Here is a 26,756-nt window from a genome sequence, read left to right as displayed (position 1 = left end):
GTCTGAGATGGAGACAGCTGCTAAGGCTGCAATGTTTTGTTCGGATGCTTCCCTTCCCGAGCGAGGTTCCTGTCCCCAAATTCTGGTGAGCCCGACATGTCAGATCTCTGAGGAAATAACCTGGCGTCCTACGACCATGTAGTCTGTGCATCCGCATTCAGCCAGGGTTGCGCCTAAAACCCTCCTGCGCTCCAGCTCTGGCTCTGGGGTTACCTGCGGGTAGGGTGATGCAGGCACAAGAGAGGACCTCCTCTCTGAAATAGGATTTTCCCAAAGCCTATCGGCGGCGTGGGCAGGCACAGAGGGCTTGGCGTGGCGTCCTTTTACGGTCCTTTTGCCAACATCATCCAGGCGGGGAGGGCCGGAGGGTGTGTCTAGGCGGCGGGTAACCTAGGCCCGCTCGGCTCCCGACTCCGGCGGCCAGAGCTCCGCCTCCCCTCGTGGTTGACAGCTCAGCTGGAGCCGGAGCCGCTCGTGCCAGCCAGTCGTGTCTCAGCCTGCGCTGCCTCTGGCCCCAGCTCCCCAAACAGCTCCGCTCGACTCCGCATCCAGCTTCCTACTGAGAACAGTCCCTCCCTTGTGCCCGCTGCACCGTTAGCTGGAGGTTTGGCCACGTCAAATCGGGTTTTCTAAAAAAGCAGGAGCAGAGCTCTCCCCCTTTGCGGACACAGAAGGAGGGAGCTGGGGAGGGCAAGGCTGCCGCGCTTTGCACTGGAGGTTCGTGGGCAAGGCTTCGCATTCTCCCGGGCTGCTTCCTCTCCCGGCTGAGGGGCGCCTGGGAGCAAGCACAGCGCCTGGAAAATGGAGCAGCCGTGGACAAGGTAGGTGACTGCTGCTTCCTCGCCGCATCCCGCATCCCTGATTTTGTGCCCCCTCCCCCCCCCAACCCCCATCCCCGCGCCTTTACAGAAAAGTCGCTCCTCGCCTCTAGGGGTCTCTTTTTTTGTTGTCTTGCCCTCCGTAATGCCCACGTTCGCGTCTCTGGTGTTTCCTTGCCTAAAAAAAAAAAAAAAAAAAAAAAAATCTAACCTCTACCTCGTCTCGATGTTAAAAATACTCATGAGGCTGCCTGGGAGTTTTTGGAGAAATGTTCCTCTGTCTTTTCCTTGTTCCACAGATGAGAGGGATTCCCGCAGGTCTTCCTTTAGGGATACCTTTGATTTCAGATACCTTGGAAAAGGTCATATTTCCTTCTCCCCCTGCCACGTCGTCCCTCCTAACCTCACCCTCCACCTACTTACACAGAGGCAAAGGGCTGAGAGAGCAGGCCAGCCAGGCTCATCTCCAGGGCCCCGCTGGAACTGAGTTTGGGAGAGGAAAGGAGAAAGAGATCAGGGTGCCCTTCATTGCTCAGACCTCGTGGAGGCCAGGGCGATAGCTGCTTTTCGTTCTCGGTCGTATTTTGGAGATGCTGGTGACATTGTGTTTTCTCCGTCCTCCCTTCCTTCCCCCAAAGATACTTGAAAGTGGAGCTCACTCAAGGAGAAGAGATGATGGGTTGAGATGAAGACTTCATTTTTGTTTGTCGGTAGGAGGGCAGATGGAGAGACTATTCAGAGGTGTTTCCGTAACAGATGTTCCTCCATCTCCAAGACCTCGCTTGGGGGATTGGAGTGGGGCCAAAGAGTGTTGGGCGTCCTACAAGAGCTGCGGGCTGGACAGACACAGAAAGTAAACGTACTTGTGAAAAAGATGTGGGGGGTTTGGGCCGATTGTTCGACCGGAGTGAACGGTATAATGTGAATTTTAAAGAAAGGGCAAGTGGGAGGTTAGGGTATGCTGATAAGAAATACACTAGATTTGCACGTGATGATTCTACTTTCTGCTCTTTCCTGCTCTTCTCAGGCCTCTCCTAGGGGACTCTGCTCTCTTCTGGGCATCACTAGATAAAAGGAATGCAATCGAGAGGCAAGGAGGACTGAGAAACAGGCCTTGAGGGGTGACGGGAGGACCTGGAGCTCCTTAGTCCAGAGAACTGAAGACTGGGGAGGGGCTTACTAGGTTAATGATGTGGATTTTTTTCAATAGATGGGGTTCCACATATATTGATAGGTATGCTATTTTGTTATATTGACAACAAGCTTCGAAACTTCATATGTCAAATTTTCTGAAGGTGTGATCATAGATATTTTTACGCTTAAAAATGTCAAATTTTGTGCCAAAAAATGAGCATTTGCGGAAAGTTTTAATTCATTATTTTATTTGGAAGAAAAGTGCAAGCGATGGACATTACTTTGAATAAAGCACTTTTGGTGTTTCTCTTGAAATTATCGTGTTTTCTTTAATCACAAAATCCTCATTATTAACCTGTTAATTATTAAATTCGGATTACCCATTAACCGGTTAGTAATGCGGATTACCCATTAACCGGTTAATTATGCGGATACCGGTTAATTATGCGGGAACTGGTTAATTATGCTAGAACCGGTTAACACGTTAAGCGCCATGTCAGTCACTGGTGACTGACACTATACTTTCTGTTTGGACCTGTCAGTCTCCGGCCGCCAGCGTATCGGTGAAATCGGCTTAAACGGAAAGGAAGACAAAACAGGCTGGGCGCTTAACGTGTTAATTATGTGGATTACTCAACTATTTGAAGAGCAGCTGCTGTAGATGGAGTAGATCTATTTGGAATCTGTTAGGAGGACAGACGACTGATGAAGCAAGTTGTGGGGAGGCACGTTATGGCTGACTATAAGGGAAAAGCTTTCTAACAAGTGACCTGGGCAGTAAATATGTTCCTGACCCTGGAGTGATTCAAGCGAAGATTTGATGACCACTTGATGGTAATGAGAGGGAGTGTACGGTGGTTCTTGCTCTCTATGTGTTTTTCATACTTAAAAAAGGTATTATTGATTTTTTTGAACTTTATATTTAGATATCACAATTTCAGAAATAATTTAGAAAAATCACAAATCATATGTTTACTCGTATAGTCCAGCTGATTTCACAAATTGAGTATACCTATGTAACGGGCACTCCGATCAAAAAAGAAAACATTACCAGCACCCCTGAAGCCCTCGGGACCTGAAGGATAACCTAATCATCCTAATTTTTAACACCATAGATTCATTTTGCCTCATTTTGAACTTTAGGTGACTGAAATTATCCACTGTGTACTCTTTTGTATCTGGCTTATTTCATTCAATCGTATGCTTGTGGGGTTTTTAGACATGGTTGTGTATAGTGGTAGTAGTTCATTTTTGCTTCTATGTACGATTCTATTGTGCGTAAATACGTCACATTCATGTATCCATTCTATTGTTAATGCGCATTTGGGCAATTTCTAGTTTGAGGCTATTGAGAATAGTGTTGCTGTGGACCTTTCTGTACTTGTTTTCTCGTGGACGTGTATACACATTTCTGTTGGGTACATACATAGAAGTAGAACTGCTGGGTAATAGGAAATGCACGCTCAACTCTAGTACATATTTCCAAGGCGTTTTCTATAAAGTGCTTATAAAGAGGATTTCAAGAGGATAGAGACTCCACATCACTAGTCATCAAGGACATGCAGATTAGAACCACAGTATACATACCACTGCATGCCATACCACTGTGTACATATCAGAAAGGCTGGAATGGAAAAGACAGAAAATACCAAATGTTGGCGAGGTGAAACAGTCAGAATGCTCACGTGTTCTTTTTCATCCCTACCCACAATAAGAAATGTATTTACATCCCAACCCAGTTACATTACACGCCGATATGTCACTAAAACAAAAGCTTCATGTAACAGTACTTAACCTTACTCCATGTTTTGTACTCTGATCTTTTCTACCCTATTATTTTTCTTTTTTTAAAAAAAATGCTGGTATGACTCACTGAATTTATTTCACCACCTAGTGGGTCACACATGGAAAAATCCTCTAATCATATATCTTAACTGATGTCTCAGATACTTCCTAACTCCCAGCTAAGATCAGTTCATGCTTTAAAATGTGAGGGCCCCATACGGATCAGGCACTGTGCTAACTGCTAAGGGTAAAACAATGAATGAGCCTGGGTTCTTCTGCCTTTGAGGGTCTTACTTTCTCATTGTCTGAAATTCTGACAGAGAGCAACGAAGGCAGACATGTGCATTGCCTGCTCTGGGAGCACAGTGAAGCAGCACAGCATGGAGAATTCAAAGAGTAAAAATTAACTATGAAGTTACCATTTATTAAGCTTGTATTCATTCACTTGTGTGTTAATCCCTTTTCATACTTTATCTAATCTCACAACCCTCTGAGGTATAAGGTACATGTTGTTATACTCATTTTTTAGGACTAGAAAATTGAACTTTAGAGATATTAAGTAATACCCCTGGTTATGCACCCATATGAGGAAGAAGTGTAGTCTGGAACTATCTAATTCCAAAGACTAGGCTCTTAATTGCTTTGTTTGAGTTGAGTCTTGTAGGTGACTTGGTTTCTGAATTGGTTCTGTAGCTGGCTGCTTAACCTGACTACGCTTAAGCTTATGAGTAAGTTTAAGACTGTGATTCTATTCCCAAGTTTTCTTCTTGGCAGCTCTGGAAAGCCTCTTCTCTGAGGGGTTCTTCTCCTGAGCCCACAAACTCGTTATCTTGCTTAATCTTTCAAAAAAGAACAGGGTGCTGAGTAATTGAGTTCTCAAAGTTAAATATCCCCTATCTCTCCCTGCCCCCATACACATCTTCCCTGCTGCAAATCAGTGGGAGTGTCTCCCCCCATACACCTCCACCCCCACTCCCCCACCCCCACCCCCACCCCCACCCCGCATCTTGCCTGACTGTTGCCAAACTCTTTGGTTAAATCACTCAGGGAGAGCCTGGTTGGTTCTGGAATAACAAATTTCACATGAATACATAAGCCTTACAAAAAGCTGGTTTGGTCACTAATCAAACTGATATCCACGACTAGGGTAGGAGTTGTCAAAGGAACGAGTTCATGGAGATAATGAGGAACCTGGTGATGAGGGTCATTTTGCTCACCTTGCAAGTCTAGCACCAATCAGACAAACGGCTTCTACTTAATTTTTAGTGTTCATCTCTCTGGACTAGCAACTCTCTATAACCTTTTGGATACTTCAGAGTCCCTGTTTGTATTCATTTCTTTCTTTCTTTCTTTTTTAAAGACACATTTATTCAGCGTCATGATCAGACTATTACATTTAGCAATCAACAGCATGGGTGCAAAAAAAAAAATAATCTACATTAAAACCCTTGGTTGGAATGTATTCATTTCTTTTGATGCTGTCACAAATGCCACAAACTTAGTGACTTAAAACAATGCAAATTTTATCTTGCCTTTCAGGAGGTCAGAAGTCTGAAAACCGGTCTTTTAGGCTAAAATAAGGTGTCAGCGGGATGTGTTCCTTTCCACGTTCCTTGGTTCGTGGCCCCTTTCTAGAAGTGGCACCACTCCAGCCTCTGTTCATCTCCTCTCCTCCTCTCATTCTTCCTCTCTTGTTTGTCTCGTACAAGGACCCTTGTGGTTACATTGGGCCTAACTGAGTAACCCAGAACAACGTCTCCATCTCAAAATCCTTAAATCCGAACTGGAAGCTCCCTTTGCCTTGTAGAGGAGCATAGTCACAGGTTCCAGATATTAGGAATGCGGGCTTCTCTGGAAGGCCGCTGCTCAGCCTACCACACTGGTAAGTGTTGGAAAAGTCATTACTCATTCTCTTCCCCTTTTAGGTGGAAATGTTCTTGTTTCTAGCATATGGGAAAGCTGAATACAAGTCAGGAAATCATAATGTTAACCTTATACAGTTTCCCTGAACAAATAATTCAAGAAAAAGTGAACTTGAACTATTTAAGACTGAAGGTAAGGAAAGGAAAATAAAATTAGTCTGTTTTGTTTTATATTAACCTGTAATTTGATTTAATAAAATGCAAGCATTCATTGTATTTGCCTGCTGTGGCTGTGAAAATTTGGAGAAGGGGAGTAGCATCCAAGAAAAACACAGTGGTTTGGTATAAAAATTCAAGAATTTTTATTTTGTTTCTCCGCTCCTACAAAGCTAAAGTATAGCCTTCAAATAAGACAAGATGCAGTTAAATTGCACTTAAATGGTCCCCATCAATATAGATTATTTGCATTTTTTCCCCTGTTCAATGTTAACTCTTAACCTAGAGGAAGCAAGGACATTTATTTCTCTTTGAATTCATGGTGGGTTAGCAGAATCCCATTCACTAATTCATAGTGACAACCAGAGATGTAGTCTCCCCATTTTATAGATGTGGCCGCTGAGGCTCGGGAGCATGAGGATCTGATGATTTTCATATCTTTGCTTCCCTGGTGCTGCTGGTTGGCATATTAGGGAAATGCTCCTTTTCCTAATTCTCTTATTGAGATATCTTTGGACATTGGATTTCCAGTTTATCATTCAGCACTTCTAGCAATTAATTTTCTGCATTTGGTGAAGGAATATTTCTGCATTCACAATTCTGATCTGATTTAAGTAGGACCATACTTGGATTTTGACTTGAGAAATTTATCTTAATCCATGCTTTCACCTCCATTTATTTCCCACATACCAGGTCAGAGGAGCCCCCCCACTCCCTTTCTTTCAGCTTACACATTAAGGCTGGATTTTAAATACCAGAAGACTGGGATGAGGTTGTGTTTGCCTCTACAAGGATAAGTGGGCTGACACCTCTCCATCACGGTGTACCCTCTCCATTCTGGGTGACTCAGGGCTAGTTTATTCAAGGCTGCATGGAGCACCCATTCACTCAGTGGATGCCCTCGCTGCTCCTATTGGAATTGACCTTATTTTATAAATAAAATTCCAAATTGGTCCCAGAACATTCCACAAGTTCTGTCTCTGGCAATAATTCAAATCGCATTTAAAGTTAGAAGAAAGTCCAGAATAAAAGAGCTGTCACGGTGACCCAAGGTGGCTCTGTCCGATTCTATTTTAAAACGTTTAAACGCTCCAAGGACTTGTTTTCCTCCATCTCAGAACATCTGAGTTCTGTGGTCAGCAAGACAAGTGTGATCTGAATTTTATTTTTTTCCCTCATGGCTGAAGCACTTCCTTAGTCATAGACTATTTATTATTGTAATAATAATAACTTGTGTTTTCATTGCACTTTAATAGTTTCTCACATATTTTCCCTTAACCTGTCTCATTAGTTCCAGTCCTTCTCCGCTGGTTCCACTGAAGAAACTTCTTTCTTGCTTGGTTTCCCCAAGGCCCTTGGAAAATGGGTGAAGGTGTCTCCTCATCATGGCCAAGGTGGGGGGGGAGGTGCGTGTAAAGAAGCAATAGCTGCTAATGTATAGAAAACATTGATTGGCTAAGAAAATCGAATAAATCATAGAATTTCACACAATTGAAGAATATATTTGTGTTCCATTTCATAATGTGGAATATTATTATTTTAAATGCAGAATAGCATGTCATGTGGAGTAGTACTTTACTTAATCACTCCCCTAAATTAAAGCTCTTAGGTTTCCAATTCTTAGCTGTTATATAGATCTGGTAAACATCTAGGTGCACAAAGCATCTCCTCTCACAGTTTAGTTTTGAATGGCAAATGTTCAGAAGTAGGATAACAATGTTGAACACTTCTAGTTCTTGAAAATACATTGCAGTTATCTTAGGGTTTAGAATCATATAACTCATACTTATAGAAAAGTTATTACATTCAGTTTAAATATCCTTTTCAAGACCTGAGTCCCTATATGGCAGAAGGGGAAATGAGGCACACACACTGACATATACTAGGATATCCTGTGTGCATCAGTAGCAATAGTCCCAGCTGTTACTTCTCTCTGGGGCAAGATGCCTCACTGTTACTGCTATCTCTGCTCCCATCTTGAAGTGTTTCCTGAAATAAACAGAACAGTTCAATATAAGAAAGAAGAAGTGGATATAATTTACATCAAAATTATGCATACATATTAGGATGTTGATTCCAAGGAGAGAGAGAAAAAAATTGAGGCTGCATTTTGTTATAGGGTTATGGACAACACCCTTGACATGCTGCTTTTCAACCAAGTGAGCATATGCTTTTACCTGGTATATCAGGTTACATCTGTGTCTACCAAGTGACAACATGTAAAGCTTGGAACGGAGGTGGTTTTGGGAAGATTCTTCTGTGCATTACTAGGAGATTTCCAGATTATTGGCACCATGGGAGCAGCATTATGCTGGGAGCTGGCTGTCGAGCGTCATTTTATTCACCCTGAGCTAAAATTACTATGAGTGGGCCTCAGTACACCAGTTGTTCCCACCTACACAGCTAGCCTTGCCTTTGTTAGGATAACTCTGGGTTTCCTTCAGAGGGTAGTTGCAGCACTACCGCCTTTGGAATTATTTTTGGAACGTAGTTCTGCATGTTTTCTACCGCCAGACCACGCTCTGCACCTTGACCTCACAGTTCTTCAATTCTAATTCACTTCAGTACCCCCTAAGCACAGCCACCCTTTGTTACTCAGCTTCACCCCAAACTCCCCATCCCTGTGATCCTTAATTCTACAATTATATTCCCTGACCACAAGGTCAAGTCCCCCATCTCTTCATTCTTTCTGTGTATTCGGTTCACCTTATCGTTTAGTCCAGTTCCTCCACTTCTCCCCATCTTCCAGGCCTTCTGCTCTTCATTCCTCTCCCTGCTAAGCATTTGAATTGTTCTCAGCACTGCTTTAGAATCTCTCACCGCTTCAACCGTTCCCACCCTTGGTAACCCTCGGTCAATTTTATTATCCTCTAGGACTCTATAAGCTCTTTTTTAATATAAAAAACTATACTGAGAAGGAAGATTCTAATTCATTCTTTCTAATCTCTGTCAGGTCCGTAATGTTATAACACTTTCTCCTCCTTCACTCACCTGCCTCCTCCCTCCCTCTTCCTCTTCCCGAAAAATGCATTCCTCAAAACCTTCAATTTCAATACTATAAAATCAAGATACAAATAGTTTGTTCAGTATTATTTCTATTTTGTAGAATTCACATAGGCATACGAACTGAAGAGCAATACATAAAAATCTTTCGCAATATTGCCTTTAGGTGGTCGCACTTTTTATTATTTTTATTAGAGGCCCAGTGTGCAATTGAAATCGCGAGAGGAGGTGCCCCGCCTCATGCCATGTGAGGAGGCACCCTGAGGGGGGCGGGGACCCGCGCCTGACTCACGCAGCGCCAGCCGCTGCGGGAGTCAGGCCAGACCGGCACTGTGGGGGGCCAGGACCTGTGCCTGACTCGCAGCGTCCCCTGGCCCCCCTGCCTGTGTCCACTCTGGGGCAGCCCCCCCCCCCCCCCCCCCCCCGCCTCTGTCTCCGTCTCCTCTCCGGGCCTCACCTGCGCACGCAGTCTCCTCCTGTCTGGTCATGACCCATTACGGAGTCCTGGCCTAATTTGCATATTACCTCTCTATATAGAGAGATTTTTCTCTGTATACCTTTCTCCTTTCCAAAATTTCTAGAGCACATAATTTTTTTCAAATTGTTATAAATAGACATTGCTAAGAAAGGAAACAGTGCAAGATAATGTGAATAAAAAGATGAAATCAAGGGAAAAAATCACCTATCTCTTGATGCTTGGTCTTGGGTTCTGAGATAGACTGAGCCAGTTGCCTCGGCATACCCCAGTGCCTTGTGGGTGGTGCTTGTTCTTGAGAACTGAGGAGTACAGAGTGCAGTGCCAGGACCAAAAGCAAAAGGCACAAGCTAAGTTTTCGAAGTGGTGGAGAGCCCCTGTACCATCCTGAGTGATGTGACAGAACCGAAAGCAAATTATTTTAACATCTCATTTAAAAGAGTGATATCAGTGTCTTGGCTGATTTAGGGGGTAGGGTAGATAATTCATTTGATATTTGGATGTCTGGTAACCTCATAGGTCAAAGTGAAGAAAATAATTACTCAAACTGCCTTTATCTTTTTTACAGTAGTAAGTGGTTTTTCTGAACCTTGATAGATAGCAGCAAGAAAAATGTCCTCGCCCAGCTGGTATGGCTCAGTTGGTTAAGTGTCATCCCATGACCCAGGCGGTCACATTTCGATTCCTGGTCAGGGCACATACCTGGGTTGTGGGCTCGATCTCCAGTAGGAGGCATGCAGGAGGCAGCTGATTGATGATTCTCTCTCATCAATGTTTCTCAATGTTTCTCCCTCTCCCTCTACCTCCCTAAAATCAATTAAAAAATTAAAAAAAAAGTTAGTGAAGACTTAATATAGGAGCAAAATAGGTCATAAAACTCGAAGTTGTTGCAGATGCGCAGTGATGCTTGTAGCTCCCTATAGCTACTGAGGGCTTAGCACTCCAGAAAAACTGCCTCCCAGACTTCAGTTGGCCCTGGTCAATCTCAGTGAATAGATACTGTTGAGCGAAGGGTGTAAATTGCAGCCTGTGTTGGAGAAAACTGGATACCACGGCAGCAGTGTCAAGTCAGCCCGTACTTAGTGTGCAGAGGAAGCTCAGAGTGATCCTCTCTCCTGTCAGAAGGGCTCTGCCAATTAAGCATCCTACCCTGCAATTTTATAATGACAGGTCTTGAGGTAAGAAAAAATTACAATCTTACTGCATTTATCATATGAGAGTCTTGTGTTCTGCAGCTGTGACTTCTACCCCATTTGCATTTAATTTATATGTTTTTGCAATTATGGTGCCAAATGGAGGGTAGCTGGCAATATTTGGATCATGAGAGATATATACTCAGTGTCTCTCTTGGCAAGAGAAGAAACGAACTGAGGAGACGTCTCAGAGCTTGTTCACTCATGGCTTTCCCATTTTGATTGTGTCTGTTCCCATCACCTTTGCTGCCTGTCAGCTGATTGCCTTTGTTAGGGACAATGCCAAGTATCATCACACAAGGGGCTCAAGGCAGACGTGAAATACTTGGAGAAAATTGGCTGGAAATAGGGAAGTATAAAATAATATATGACTCACTTTTTAGGATAGGACTTAGATAAAAAGTCATATTTACCACTTCCCTTTTAGGATTTTAGTCATTTGTCACGTGGCATCTGTTTATACCAGTAGTCACATACTCAAGTGTGAACAAACTTGTGTCAGGATTTGACTCTGAATTCCATCTCCTTCCCACAGCACCACTGCCCACCCTTCCTCTCACCTCACTTCCCAGGTCCTTTCCCTGGAGTCAAGGCTCATTTACCCAGTAACTGAGTGGGTACAAATAGGGTGGATAGGACAGAGTAAAGGTATGGAATCAGACAGTAACAGTGTTCAAGTTTCTGAACCAACTAGCCAAATAGCTGATCTTGGGCAAATTACTTCACCCTTCTAGGTCTCTTATTTCCGCGTCTGTAAAATTGGGGGAGCAGTGCCTATTTTACAGGATTTTGTGTGGATTGAATGAGATACTGCCTGGAAAATATTGGGCACTCAATAAATTATGGCGGCAGCATTGGTGGTGGGTGGTGGTGGTCGTCTAACTAATGATGATGCTCATTTAATTCGAGATTAGTGTTGAGGAAAATTCCCGTGTAAGAAAACATGTTGAACTGTAAAGTTGTGCACAGGCAGACCAGAGACTGTTACCTCTTGACAACCTTGGTTTCTAAGTTGGCACTGCTTGTGAAACCCTACCATGTACAAGCTCTCAGAGCCAGAGCTTCACATATTAAAGGAAGTAGGCCACAGTTCTCCTCCTTCAGGCTCTTTTATATCTGCAAGGGTTGAGTGTGGATATAAACTGAGAATAGGAAAGATCAATTTTTTAAAAAACTACTTTTTTTAAAAAAAAAAGTGTTTTTATTGACTTTTAGAGAGAGGAAGGGAGAGGGATAAAGAGCTAGAAACCATTGATGAAAGAGAAACATCATCAATCAGCTGCCTCCTGCCCGCCCCACACTGGGCATGTGGCCTGACCAAGAATCGAATCACTACCTCTTGGTTCCTGGGTTGATGCTCAACCACAGAGTCACACTTGCTGGGCCTGAAAGATAAATCTTTACATAAGAAAGATTTCTTTCATTTGAACCAGAATCTAGCAACTCATGTCAAGTGAGCTTTAAGAATATGGGAATTAAGAGAAAATGTGTGTTTGGGTCAGTGCCTACTATTGGAGAGGACCCAAATAAACATCAAACTTCACCAATCTTCCCATCATACCACACATATCTCCCACTGTTTGAGAAGGCCACACTGAGACTAATCCCATTTCATCTTTTATCAAGGACATTCAATAAAAAAGCAATGTAAATTAAATCAAAATATGATTCCTCATTTAAAAAAAAAAGAATTATACCATCCTAAACCCTTGCCCATGCACCTCTCCTGTTTTCTTATGTACCCACACCCATCCTTCAAGGCCTAGATCGCGTGCTCTCTGTTTTCTATATATTTCCTAGTGCCACCCCCTCCCCACCACCACCAAACAGGACAAAATTATCTCATTTATTTTCTGAAATCTGTTTTAAATCTCATCATTCTAATAATTATCTCTTTGAATCTTGTCCTCCTCCCCCTATAGACTCTCAGCACCTTGATGACAGGGTGTATTTCTTTTTCACCTCTGCATTACCAGTGCTCACCATATAAGCAACTTATATGTTTATGAAATGGAATGAAAAACCTAATCAGAGGCCATTTTTTGCTCTAAGTACTGCAATATATATATATATATATATATATATATATATATATATATATATATATATGGCATATTGTTTTCCCTCCTTCTGAATAAGAAAATCACAAAAGGAAGTTTAAAAGATAGTAAATGCTTCTAGGAGATGGCCTTTGTCCCCAGGCTCAGAGATGTGAAGCAGGGTGGTGGTGGGTGATGAAGTAGGGGGACCACATTGTGCGGTAGTCCAACAACGTGAGTGTGTGTGATTGCCCTGGGGAGAGGCCTGAGAAAACAACCACCCCTTTGGGAGTTTGGACACTCATAATGGGAAGAACTAGCCCTAGATTAATGATCTTAATAGGTGAGAGTAAGAAGGAAAAGGTAATGGGACCGGGACAGACAACACCTCTTTATAAATAGTTTGGGGTGAGTTTGGTCCAGGGATACTAATAGTTCATTCCGTTCAAAGACTTGCTGCACAACCTGCTTTGTGATGGTGAAGTTGTCCAATCACCATCTTGCCATTGCTCATGTATAATATGGTCTATTAGCATGATCCATTTCTCTTCTCAGCCCACAGATTAAACAGGCAAGGCAGTAACGCCAAATATTCAGTTTACAAAGGACGGTTTATGGCTGCCTCCTAGAGAATATCTCCCTGTGGGCTCGGTTGTGGTGTCACCCTTTTCTAAGACAGGAAGACTTACGTTTCTACCCCTCCCCACAGTGTGGTGAGAGACGAGACTGGTGGGACCAGCAAGCTGCTCAAACCTTGGAAAGGAGCTCTATCAGTGGCCATTCTCAAGCAAAGGAAAATCGAGTGCCTTAGATATTCCTGACATAAGTGAAACTACCATATGTACTTAGAAAGTTGCTGGAGGAAATGATCAGAGCACAATTCGACAGCATCAGAGCATCAGAGGGTAGCGGGTGGCTTTGGGAGGAGCAGTTGTTTCCTGATCATTCACAACCTAAACACCCTGGAAAACGATAGGAAAAGCTAGTAAATAGGAGATACTGAATGTCGTATAGTTTGAGTCCAGTGTCTTCATAGCTGCTTATGAGCAAATCATGAAAATGTGGGTAATATGCCATGCAGAAATTAAGTAGGTGAACAGCCGGTGGGTGGGTTGTGCTTGGAAAATGCGTGGTTCTTCAAATTAAGCCGAAGAGTGCCCTGATAAAAATTAATGAATGTAATTTTAGTGTAATTGGTGTCAGTATTAACAGATTAATGAGGTAGGGAGAAAAGGATGAGGCTCATTGAGGGAAAGTGTAGTTCATTTATACTGGAAAAGCTACATTTAAAGTAAAAGCATCTTGGGGGAAAGATCGTCTATGTCCATGTATGCAGGAGAGCTATAAATGCCCTGGTGAACCACACACTTGCTGAGAATGAATCATTCATGGACTCATGTTAAAAAAAAATAAAATCTAGAAACACTTGAATTTTAGAAACTGGGACAAAAGATAAACATTTTTTTTTCCAGACTTGGGTAATACAGAAGAATTTACCAATATATATTACTGCTTTGTGTGTGTGTGATGTTGTGTGTGGAGGGGCGGGGGCAAGCTTGGAGTCTGTCTGTAGCATACTCCAATTCTCTTTGCACTTTGGTTTATCAGATGTCACGAACTGCAATCTCCTGAACATATACCCTGTGTTTCTTCACCATGAGCCCCTTCCCTGGGGGAGCATCAGATTCCTTACCAACCTTTTGGAGCAGCTGAGTGAGCCCCACTTTCTGGCAATAAGAGGGAACTTGAGCTGTTAATAGAGTTAAAGTGATTAAAAAAAAAAATCTCTGGAGACTACAATAATCCCATTAACTCAGTATCCATCCAAAGTGACCTCTCTACCCTTTCAGTTATTGATTCATCCCGGGCAGACAGCTAGCTCAGAGTGGGTGTGGGTGGGGTGGAGAAGGTGAGCCCATATGCATGGCCTTGCTGTAACCTGCTCCTGGTTGATCTAGAATGTGGACTCTTTAGAGCAAGGAGGATTGAATGTGATCATGTCTGGACAGTTCCCCGGATATTTGGAAAGTATTAAAATGGGTTTTATGCTTAAGCATCTACTAGAATAGAATTGCATGATTACTGTAAGGAACCATAGAAATTCATGGACTTCTTTTACAAATATTTGAGGAAATTGAAGGCCAGAAGAAGTAAAAATGACATCATAAGATAGTAGCTTATAATCACAGATTGATGAAACGTGTGCTAAAGCCAATAGGTTACTCGAGACTATGTCTTAAAGCAGACATGCAATCTGTCTGTGCTTTGTCAATATCAGGATAATAGCCTCCAAGGAGTCTGGCAAGTATCACAAAGAGTTCATGAGTTGGAACTGAGAGGGACCGTGGCAAACTGGAGAATACTCCTGTTCTGTTTAAAGGTGGCAGGTTATCCGCGTGTGGGAAGGCAGGCCAAGTATTGCTAGACCCATTCATTTTTCAAGAGAAGTTAGAAATGGGTCAACTTTGTGTTGACCAAATATAACATGTTGGATGGGCTGAATTTGGCCTGAGGAATGACCCTGCTCCCGATGGCTACCTCGGTCTATGGGCTGAGCATAAAGGAATTCACCTAATTCGTGAATAAAAGCAGCCAAGTATAAGTTTTAGTCTCTACAAATTTTTCAAGATATTATTCTGGCTGATAGTTTCAATATCCAAGTAGTACATTTCTCTCTTTCATTGTTCACTCACAAGGAAAGTTTTTAATGCGAAGTGGAAAAGGAAAGAGGCAGGGGGCCTGGAAGGAACCACCAACTGGTGATCTGCTTTTGAATAATCAAGAATTGGCAGGTGGTATGTGTAGGACTAATGTGTCCTTTCTGGTACTCTCATGTCCATCTGGAAATTAACAAAGTGAAGATTTGTGCCAAGATCCAGACCTGACACAGTGAACAAAGAACAACAATTTCGGAACAAATGCCTCCCTGTGAATGGCTTTTTAAAAAGAGGAGCTCTCTAAATCTCTGTCTACAGAATTATTGTCCCAGCAACCAACTGGGAGTATCCAAGATTTAAGGAATAAGCTAAATGTTGAAAGCATCTCATTGTAGAATTATTGCAATGCTCTCTCTGTTTCTGCCTTCCCCACCCAGTCAGTCTGGTGTCAAAACAGTAGCCAGCCCTTTTAAAACATTTGTCACTCAGTTCATCTCTTTTTTAGACGTACAAGACTCCAGTGGCTAAATGCCTCTCAGTGTCCCAAAAGGCTTTATATAGCCTGCTCCCGTCCAGCCTTCCCATTACTCCCCTGACCTCACCTCCTGCTACTCACCACGTGCTCACTCTGCCCAGCCACACTGGCCTCCTTGCTGTTCTAAAACCACTCTGGCGTGCTCCCTGCTAAGAATCTTTGCTTTTGATTTTCTCTGCTTAGAAGAGAAAATACCCAATACCCCAAGGCCATCCTTAGTGCTTTTCAGAGAAACCTTGCCTACTGAAAATCCTCACACATACCCCATTGCTTCCAGCACTCCTTATCCTTATCTCTACTTTAATTTTTAAAAGTACTTGTCCCCAGTTTCTAACTATATATTTTCCTTTTGTTTCCCCTTTTCTCTAAGCTCCATGAGTGCGGGCAGGTTGTTTTTATTGATTTTAGAGGGAGAGAGAAACATCAATGAGAGAGAAACATCCATCCACTGCCTTCGGCATGTCCCCTACTGGGGATCAAGCCCATGACCCAGGCATGTGCCCTGACCTGGAATTGGGCCAATAACCTCTTGGTGCATGGGAGATGCTCAACCATCTGAGCCACACCGGCTGGGCAAGCGCAGGCATTTTTGTCTGTTTTGTTCAATGTACATTTGTGCCTAAAACATAGTAGGTGCTTGACAAGTATTTGTTAATGATTTTGAGGTACCCCTCCCTTCTGTGCTAGGGATGGTGGTCTTGTGCTGGATAGATACACCTCTTGCTACTGAATTTTGGTGTTTTTAGCATTTCCATTAATAGACTTTGATTTCTATGTCAATTCTACTTCCTAAACATATCTTGAATATTTTGCTTTTCTCCATCTCCAGGTCTTTTTCCTTGGTTAAAACCATCACAACTCCTTGCTTTCCCCGTCTACCTTTGTTCCCTCCATGCAGTATCACTCAACAGTCAGAATGATCTGTCTAAAATCGAAACCTGGTCATTTACCATTCATTCCCTGATTTAAAATCCTTCAGTGGTTTCCATTGCCCTTCATATAAAACTCAGTATCCTTACCCTATCCCACAAGGCCAGACAAAGTCTGGTCCCAATCAGATTCTCTCTGTTCCTTTCCCATTCAGGTTCTTTGCTGTTCCCTTATGTTGGAATACTCTTCTGTTCCCATTTTTCATCTGGTTGACATTCTCTCTCTCTCTCTCTTTAAATCCTCACTCGAGAATATTTTTCTTTTTTTCTTATTTTTTGCTGCAAAAAGCTTTATTGTTTTGTTTGGTCCAAGGCATGGGAGAGGGCTTCAGGGTGGTTAAAAGAATGGCTAGTAGTTTCAGGAAGAGGCTCAGGTAAAAGCCAGACACCAGGGGATGCAGAGGGGCCTCTCACAAGTTGTGCTTGTGGGTGAGTTTTTCGAAGATATACTCCCCCAGCCCAGCCTGGGGACCAGGGGCCTGCGGAGGTGAGGCAGGTGTCTCCCATCTTCTTGATGAGTTTCACCTCCTTACCCCGGAAGTGGTGCTCCAGGAAGTCACAGAGATGAGGGTCTGCATGGGTAGAACCCAGGGCATGCCGCTCCAAAAGGGCCTGGGTCAGGTTCCTCTCCAAGGCCAGGGCAGCTTCCATGGCATCCTGAGTTGTGCCCACTCACCTTGGGGAGGCTTCAGCACGACCTGGAAGAGAATGTGGCCACCACGCTTGCTTTGCATCTTTGAGAGACGCTCAGCGCCCTTACACTTCTTCTTAGCCAACTCTCGGAAGAAGTGGCCCTGCCCTTAAGAGCCACACTGTCTCAGTAAAAATAGAAGCCCAGAGAGAGGTAGGTGTAGGAGGCCCGCAGATGCAGGTTGGCCAGGCGGTTGACCGCAGCCTCCACCTCGGTGGAACAATTCTGACGAATTTGGGAGCTCATGGCTGTTCAGCAATAAGGAGTTAAGGTAGAAAATTGGCTGGTCCCGGAGGTGGTTCTGAAGGTGGTGACTGGATAAGACGCAGGAGAGTGGTTGGAGGCTGGAAGAAGGAACGTCCCTGGGCCTGTTCCATCCAAACACTATTGTAGCAAGAGACAGATCCGGGACCAACAATATTTCCTATTGATTTTTAAAGAGAGTGGAAGAGAGAGGGAAAGACAGAGAGAAATGTCCATGTGAGAGAAACACAATGATTGGTTGCCTTCTGCACACACCCTGGCCAGGGCCCCGGGCCGGGGAGGAGCCTGCAACTGAGGTACATGCCCTTGACCAGAATCGAATCCAGGACCTTTTGGTCCACAGGCCAACGCTCTATCCACTGAGCCAAACGGGCTAGGGCATGGTTGATGTTTCTTTATCTCAGTTTTAATGTCCCCTTTTCTGAGTTTCTCTTAGTCTCTCTACTAGTTAATTTACTGTGCATTTTCCTTCATAGCATTTGCCACTTGGTAATTCAATACTTGTGGAATTTTTTAGTCTATGGCCATCTCTAGGTGTACTTATTGAGGATAGATAGGGGTTTGTCTTTGTATCTCCAGCACTTAGCACTGTCCCTGAAACACAGTAGGAGTTTAGTGAATACTTGTGGAGAAATAAATGAAAACAGAACATAGGTGTCTTATTGCCCCAGGGTTTGGGGACCCAGTGGAGAGGTTATCTCATGAATTATTTGTTTCTCTTTACAGAGATTATTTTGCAGAGGATGATGGGGAGATGGTACCCAGAACAACTCATGCAGTAGGTAAGGAAGCCATGGGCCTTGTCTTGTTAAATTCTGGTTTTCCTGCTGGTCATAAATCCCTTAAATCACAGACCTTTAAATTCACCATGGCAGTGTCCTCAGACTTTTTGTGAATTTTCAAACATGCCTCTGTGGCATGTAACTCCTCACCTGGCCAGCACATGCAGTGGATTCAGTATGTGAACTCTTTAGACTTTTAATGGTTCTGTAATTGCAAGATTAAAGTCACTTGTAAAGTGATTACAATAGAGTCTGCCAGAAACCTTCACTGTAATATACCATTAAAATGAGTATAATAACAGTGTCAAGCTCACAAGTGAGGTTAAGTGGGAAGACCTCTTAGAACAGAGCCCGTGAAGGAATAAGCACCCAGTAAATATAGTTATTAGTGTATTCCTAATACTCTCTCATCATTACTGCCCTACCATTAGCCAGAGGTCTACCTAAATTACAAAACCCGTGTGAAGATAGCTCTCTCTTTTCAGGTTTTCACAAAAACTTCGCCATTTGAGGATTTCACTTTGCTAAGTGATCTGCCTTTTTCATGCCAGCCTCAGAGCACAGATAGTTCATATGCACGATGTGGGGGAGAGTTTATCATTTGAACATGCCAGGGACTTCAGAGTCACTTAAAATTAGCATTTGGAGTAGCGTATGTTCATCTACAATGATCACAGTGCCACCATTGTGTGACATCACCTGTTGTTCTGTTTCACTGGCAGCGTTTCTCAGTGACACTAAAGATCGGGGCCCTCCAGTGCAGTCACAGACCTGGAGAAGTGGCGAGAAGGTCCCCTTTGGGCAGACACATTACCTGAGAGCATTTGAAAAAGCCCCTCCAGTGCAGACCCAGGCTCTCCGAGACTTTGAGAAGGTAAGTCACATGGGTGGAGTCACATGGGTGGGGAGTTGTTAATCCCAACTAGGAGGAGTCCCATGGGTAGTGATGGCTTATAAAACTATGATCCATGGCTTGCTCTGGTGTGGGTGTTCTTACCATAACGGTGCCTCTCGTACGGGCATGTGCCCCAATAAGCATTTTGCCCTATTAGCTGCGTGCTGAGCGCTGCGGTCTGTGGGCAGTGAGTGGCCTGAGGCAGTGGTTTTGCTGCTTCGCCATTTTTATCCCTGGTTTACTTCTCAGATCAATTCAGGAGGTTTAAAGGGCACCCGAGTCCAGGGAATCCAGTCCACGTGGCTGGCATTATTCTCTCTGTAGCTGGCTTGGGCACAGCTCTGCACATCTGGATACTGTCCGTGGTGTGAGGTGGCTCAGCCACAACCGTTGGCTGCTCAACAAGAATCTGTCATTGTGGCTCGAAACTCCTGCTTCAACTCTTGACGTGCTCAGCACCTTGATATGTTTACCCTTAGATTTGGCCAAGCCAGATTACGGATAATGTAATTCACGACCCCAGCTCCCTGTACCCTGGACTGATCCCAGCAAGGCTGTACAGTAGCTCCCATCTTCTGGCATTTTATATGGCCTGGAAAGAGCACCCAGGATTTCTTACACCCCCGTGTGCTAAAAATAGAAATAGTTCTTTGGTGCCCCCTGGGGGTTACCCGGGTATCAGGCCACACACCGGTACTGTGTCAGTGTACTCAGATCTGTGGGTTTCTTCTATTCTTGAATTGATAGCTTTTGACATAAAATAATAAAATTCCTACTAAAGCCGTGTTGACATGGGTTTGCCCCGTCTTCTCTCAGTTTGTAAATAGCAATGTTTCATTAGGACCTACTGTGCATCCTACCAGATTTCCTGTGGACAGAGAAGGTACTCCATGTCCCATGGGCTTGAGAATTAAACAGCTTGTTCTTGCTTTGGTTTTGTTTTCACCCAGGTTGTCATGGATACTGGGTGTGTGTTTTTAAGACACAGAGAGTTTGCAGGAATATTAAGTGGCTTTTGAAGACTAAATCTCTGAACCGCTGTGGTGCTGGTGGTGGGAGTCGGGCTGGTAACACCCAGCCCCTCCCTCTTGGTTCACCTTTGGATTCTGCGTAAGCACCCAGGGGTGAGCAGAGCTGCAGGACTCCTCAGAGCTGGGGGCGGGGCTCTTGGAAAGCCAGTCTGCCTGCAGGTTCCTTTTGGTTGAGAGGCGATTTGGAACCTGGAAGTCGGGGATGTCACCACTGACAGAATGAATGGCCGGATGCCGTGGGGGGAGGGGAAATAAAGGACCAAGCTGGGTGACAAACAGAAGTCACCTGACGTTCAGGTATGGAGGTCTAAGTCCTTTTCTCCTAACATCCAGGTCTAAGATCCCTGATTAGTCCTTATTCTCAATGCTGGGGACCATGGACAGAAACCGAGGCAGGACACAGAAAAGGCCAATAGGAGATATTTTAAATCTCCCCTGTGTGTCAAGTAATACATAAGTAACAAGGGCTATGACACTTTTGTCAGAAATGTCATTGCTGGGACTAAGAAACTGTGACTTTTTCAGGGTTATGGAGGTTATGTACCACGATCATAAATCCTGACAGGTTATTGGGTCAGAAAGATTCTTACATGTAAACGGTGTTGAGAAAAACTCCTTTCATGCTTTCCCTGGCATGTCTGGGATGAGTGAGAATAGAGCAGCATGTAGATAGTACTAGCTATCACATCTTGATCACTTTCTATGTGTCAGGTACTGTTTTAAGTATGTGTATTATCTCACTTAATGAGAGAGATAGAATAGAGATAGAGATAGAGAGAGGGGGGGAGGGAGAGAGAGAGGAGAGGTGAAGGGAGGAGAGGAGAGAGAGAAACATCAATATGAGAGAAACATCGATCAGTTGTCCCCCCGACCCCCAGTATTTGCACCGACCAGGGATCGAACCTGAAACCTAGGTATGTTCCCTGAATGGGAATCAAACCCACAACCTTTTGGTGAATGGAAGATGCTCCAATCAACTGAGCCACCGACCAGGGCAATACTTAATATATTTTATTTCAACTATTTTTTAGTTCATTTTCCTAATACTGAGATAGATATTATTACATCTGTTAGATGGATGAAGTGACCAAGACTCAAATAACATACCTAAAGCTATACTGGTTTAAAGTGACAGAACCATGATTACTCCAGTGATTTCCAAGGTTCCTAGGGGAATGAGTGGACCATTTAGGGCAGGCGTCCTCAAACTACGGCCCGCGGGCCACATGCGGGTGTTTTTGCCGTTTTGTTTTTTTTACTTCAAAATAAGATATGTGCAGTGTGTGCGTAGGAATTTGTTCATAGTTTTTTTTAAACTATAGTCCGGCCCTCCAACGGTCTGAGGGACAGTGAACTGGCCCCCTGTTTAAAAAGTTTGAGGACCCCTGATTTAGAGAAAGAGAGATTGGCGAAATGTGTGTAGTGTGGTTTTATGTATAGAATAAAATGGCAGATGCTATAGAAAAGCTATGGAGATGTGGGGGCCTGTGGCCATAAGGTCTAAAGGGGGACTCCACTGCTTTCTCCTGTTTATACATCTATAATAATAAAAGTGTAGTATGCTAATTAGACCAAATGTCCTTCCGAATGACCTTCCGGACGAAGCCAGGGCTGCGAGGGAAGCCCGGGTCCTGGGTGCCAGTGGGAAGCTGGTGCCGGCAGCCGGGGAAAAGAAGGCCTAGTCTTGTATGAATTTCATGCATCGGGCCTTTAGTCCTATATAATAAAAGGCTAATATGCAAATCAACCAAACGGTGGAACCACCAGTTGCTATGATGCGCACTTACCACCAGGCGGCAGATGCTCAACAAGGAGCTGCCCCCTGGTGGTCAGTGTGCTCCCACAGGGGGAGCGCTGCTTAGCCAGAAGCCGGGCTCATGGCTGGCCAGTGCAGTGGCAGTGGCGGGAGCCTCTCTTGCCTCCGAGGCAGCGCTAAGGACCCCTTGGGGGATATCCGCCTGCTGGTTTAGGCCTGCCCCAGAGAGCGGGCCTAAGCCAGCAGGTGGACATCCCCTGAGGGGTCCAGGATTGCGAGAGGGTGCAGGCTGGGCTGAGGGACCCCCCCACTCTCCCAGTGCACGAATGTCGTGCATCGGGCCTTTTGTTTTTAATAATGTTGTCTTGAACATGAAAATGCCTGCAAACCCAGCTGCAGTGTTTGGCTAATTATAGTGTGAAGCCAGGTTTCCCTGGTCGTCTGGTAGTCTGAATCCAGCCACAGTGAGTCAGCTGGGTGAGGCTCCACCCATCCTGGAAAAATTTTCCACTTGAATCTTGAAGTTTGTATGTGTGTGTGTGTGTAGTGGTGGTGGTGGTGGTGGTGGTGGTGGTGGTGGTGGTGGTGGTGGGTGGCGTGAGGGTGGGAGGACAAGTCCTAAAAGGGACTTTTCTGCCTTTCTGGAGATCCGATTTCTCACAGTCTGGGTTTCCTGTTCTGGGTTAGGTGAATCTGGATCAATCTCCGCTGGCGTTAGGTCCAGCAGCTTCAGTGCTTCTTGGGAGTTTCTCTCTAATTACAGCCTTGGGAAGTGAATGCTACCAGTGAAGAGTGTGTTCATTAAAAACAAACAAAACCGGCAGTTACGCCTCCCAAACCACAGTTCCCCAAGCATACTGACTTCGTTTTTGCTGGTGTTTGAAGCATTCAAAAAGTTATTAGATGACCCTGGCCGGGTGGCTCAGTTGGTGGGAGCGTCGTCCCCATATGCCTCAGTTGTGGGTTTGATCCCTGGTCTGGGCACATACAAGCATTTACCATTGAGTGCACAGAGAACTGGAACAACAAAATCGATGTTTCTCTCTCTCTTCCTCTCCCTCTCAAAAATCAATCAATAAATAAAAAATTTTAAGTTATTAGATGAGAAGGGAAGGGGGAAATCCTAAACTTTCAGCAATCATAAGGACAGAATTTTCTTCTTTCTAAACATGACTTTTCAGGAGGATTCCACACAGTCATTCCACAGAACTTCAGAAACATTTTCATTCCTAAGCAACATGGCCAGATATGTATCAATACAATCTTTTTTTTTTTTTTAAGAACTATTAACAAAAGGGCTGATTCTAAGTGATGTAGAGGATACAGAGATGCATACAAGTTACCCTTCTCAAAGAGTGTACAGTCTGATTGGGGTACATGAAATTTAAGTCATCCAAGATTTAATTTAAATAACAGCTACGGCAACAGGGGAAGAGATATCACAAGGTTAGAACATTTGCTAAGCAAATGTATGTCTTTAAAGCCCAAATATTAGAAAAACAGTTTAAAGTTTGTATTAATATATACATGTGTAAATATTTCTTCTTCACTCAATGAAGAAAGCTCTATCTTCTTATGGCCCTTGAGGAATTTTCATTCCAGTAATAATTTCCATTCCAAAAATAATTTTTAAAAATAGCAACAAAAGTGATGATGCCAGTTAACATTTATTGAGTGCTTACAGTGCACAGGGCTCTATGAATGCACTTGACTTGCATTATCTTGTTCAGTTCTTATAACAGTAAAATGAGGTTGGCACAACCATTATCTTGATCTGTACAGAGAGGGACATTGAAGCTAGAAAAAGATAGTGATTATTAGAAAGTGCTGAGCTGGGATTTGAGCAGAAGTGTGCTTATGTCAGAGCCTGAACTCTTTTTTTAAAAAAAATATACTTTTATTGATTTCAGAGAAGAAGGGAGAGAGAGATAGAAAGAAACATCAATGATGAGGGAGAATCACTGATCGGCTGCCTCCTGCACACCCCCACTGGGGATCGAGCCCACAATCCAAGCATGTGCCCTTGACTGGAATCGAACCCAAGACCTTCCAATCTGCAGTCAAATGCTCTATCCACTGAGCCAAACCAGCTAGGGCCAGAGACTGAACTCTTAGCTACACTGTGTTTTAATCCTCACCTGAGGATATGTTTTTATTGATTTTAGAGCGAGAGGAAGGGAGAAGAGAGAAGAGAGAGGGGAGAGAGGGGGGGGGGGAGAGAGAGAGAGATAGAGAGAGAGAGAGAGAGGCCAGTACATAGGGCCTTGCAAGTTATGTAAAGCGTTGTAATTTTTATCGGAGCTCTATGGGGAACCATTGAAAGCTTCTCAACAGGGAGATGATGTGATCAGATTTTCCCTTTAGAAACACCCCTTTGGCTTCTGTATGGACTGTGGATTGGAGGAGTCGGTCTAAGGCAGAGAGGGCAGTTAGGAGGCTGTGGAGTAGTCCAGACAAAGGTTGGTAGTGGTGACCCATAGGATGAGAGAAATGGACAGGTGAAAGAGAGAGATGTCAGAAGCAGAAGTGACAAGACTAAGCAATTGATTGGGTGCATGACCCGTGATGGAGGAGAAGCCTAAATAAGCCCTACCACCAATTCATCTCTCCATTCCCATCACAGGGTAGGGTGTCACCTGTTGTAAACTTCCAGAGCACCTTGTACTTTTCCTTTCATAACATATGTGTTCAGAGTCTCTCTTCTCCATTAGGATCTGAGCTCCATGATAGCAGAGACGGGGTTCATCTCGTTCACTACTAGAAACAGTGGGTAGTGTAGTGCCTCGTTATAGCAGGCGTGCATGGGTGCAGCTCAGCTGTCCTTTCTGCTGTGGAGGGCGTTTCACTGTCTGACAGCACTGCTGCTGGCTGCACCACGTATTTTTGGAAGTCAGGGAATTTGTTATTTGTTTTGTTTCGGTTTTATAGAGTTCACAGTGCTCTACTGTGGTGATGACGACAGCACCTTGTTATTCCAGGATCGGAGGAGGCGTGGGTGTGCATCTCTGGTGGGGGAGGGCAGCAGGGATATTGTCTGAACCCCTCTCCTTCATCCACACGATGACATGCGATGGGGTTATTTATCGACCTGATGGAACAGCTATGCTGTTAGCTCTCTGGGCGTCCAGACAGTTATTTCAAGAGAAAGGCTGCGCAGAGGATGGGTATCTGAGTTTTGGGGGAGAAAATGGAATGATATTAATATGATAGCATTTAAAAGATGCTGGAACTTCAGGAATGATGTTGAAATTTCAGAAACAGAGTTTCAGAAGAAAGATGTGTTTATTGTGCAACTCAAAAGAAAAAAAGGTCTTGGTAGAATTGCAGTCTGCTTTATGAGCAGGCCTCATCAACAGCTGACACCTGGAATGTGGGTCAGAAACCCTGGGTGGGAATGAAAGGGTTAAGGAGTGGAAGACCAAGTTCGTTGACTTTGGTTGACACTCGCCTTGTTAGACTGGTCTCCAAAAGGTCGGCATAGTCTTCAGGACCCCTTCAGGAGTATGTTTTTCCTGTAGCAAACCAGAGTGCATCTATGTTTCCTTTCTGTTTTATCTCAGGATTGTAAACAAAACCTTAACTTGGTAAAACATAACCCGTGAGTTTTTTATACTGAGGGCCATTTAAAGGGTACTTCATCTTAGCAACAACAAAAAAGGATACTTCATCTAGCCTTTATGTTAACGCCCCCTAATCTAAGCAGAACATTTTGAAATGATCATTTCTAAACCACTTGCTTTTAACGGAAACTTTATCATTAAAAAAAAAAAAATCAGTTGAGCCCCTTTGGTGACAGGACATTTACTCTCATAATGTAAGTGCTCAATAAATATTTGGTGAATGGCCCTAGCTGGTTTGACTTACGAGCATTGGCCTGTGGACTAAAGGGTCCCAGGTTCAATTCCGGTCAAGGGCATGTACCTTGGTTGCAGGCTAGGCTCCTCTCTGGCCCAGGACCTGGTCGGGGCTCATGCAGGAGGTAACCAATTGATGTATTTCTCTCACATCGATATTTCTCTCTGTCTCTTCCACTCTCTCTAAAAATCAATGGAAAAATATCCTTGGGTGAGGATTAAAAAAAAATTTGGTGAATGGATATGTGGATGGAGTGTGGCAATAAGTTTACTATATCCAACTCTACTAGAGAATTTATCCTTGATTTAGCTATTTTACAAACAATAGGAATGCACAAAGAATAATAAAACACTGTCATTGTGCCCAATATCTAAATTATACTAAATATTATTTTCACTCTACTTGCCTCAGATTAAAAAAACAAAAGTTAGCATTTCAGAGATAGTTACAAGCTTCTTAGTAGCCTACCCAGATCTGTCTCCTGACTCCTTCCCTATAGTTAATTACTAGTAAGTAATTTTCCCAAAGTCACACAATTAGAAAATAGCAGAGCTGGGATTTGAACCTACATCTCCTTGGTTCAAAAGCTTTTGCTCTTTCCACAATGCCCAGCTACTTCACCTAGATAAATAGTCATAATAGTGATAATATTTGTTGCCTATTTGTAAATGAATAGTAAGTATGGTGTCAAAAGTTACTTAAAATAGTAACTTTTTTCTCCTGTTTCTCTGTTTACCATAGTATTTAAGGCTATTTTTATCTTCATGAAATGTAAAAGATATGAATTACCACAGATATCAAATTAGTATAGTTTAAATTGCAGAAGTGCTATTATA

The 26,756-nt window shown here is 43.6% G+C and overlaps 1 protein-coding gene and 1 pseudogene across 3 annotated transcripts in view; one reads left to right on the top strand and one right to left on the bottom strand.

Annotated features, from left to right (window-relative positions):
* The first annotated feature begins 628 nt into the window (after positions 1 to 628).
* The window catches only part of PDE4DIP (phosphodiesterase 4D interacting protein), a 142,532-nt gene continuing 116,404 nt past the window's right edge, over positions 629 to 26,756 (top strand). For both annotated transcript variants that reach the window (XM_079760615.1, XM_079760613.1), the window contains exons 1-3: positions 629 to 821; positions 18,328 to 18,383; positions 19,106 to 19,257. In XM_079760615.1, coding sequence (XP_079616741.1) covers positions 802 to 821; positions 18,328 to 18,383; positions 19,106 to 19,257 — 228 coding nt within the window. In that variant the 5' untranslated portion in view covers positions 629 to 801. The remainder of the gene's footprint in view (positions 822 to 18,327; positions 18,384 to 19,105; positions 19,258 to 26,756) is intronic.
* Positions 17,057 to 17,583, bottom strand: LOC307093708 (ferritin light chain-like; annotated as a pseudogene). Its single transcript has one exon. The product of its transcript is annotated as a ferritin light chain-like (transcript).

The sequence above is a fragment of the Cnephaeus nilssonii genome, assembly GCF_951640355.1.
Source record: "Cnephaeus nilssonii genome assembly, chromosome: 21".
In the NCBI taxonomy this organism is placed as follows: Eukaryota; Metazoa; Chordata; class Mammalia; order Chiroptera; family Vespertilionidae; genus Cnephaeus; species Cnephaeus nilssonii.
This window is presented reverse-complemented; position numbering and strand designations above follow the sequence as displayed.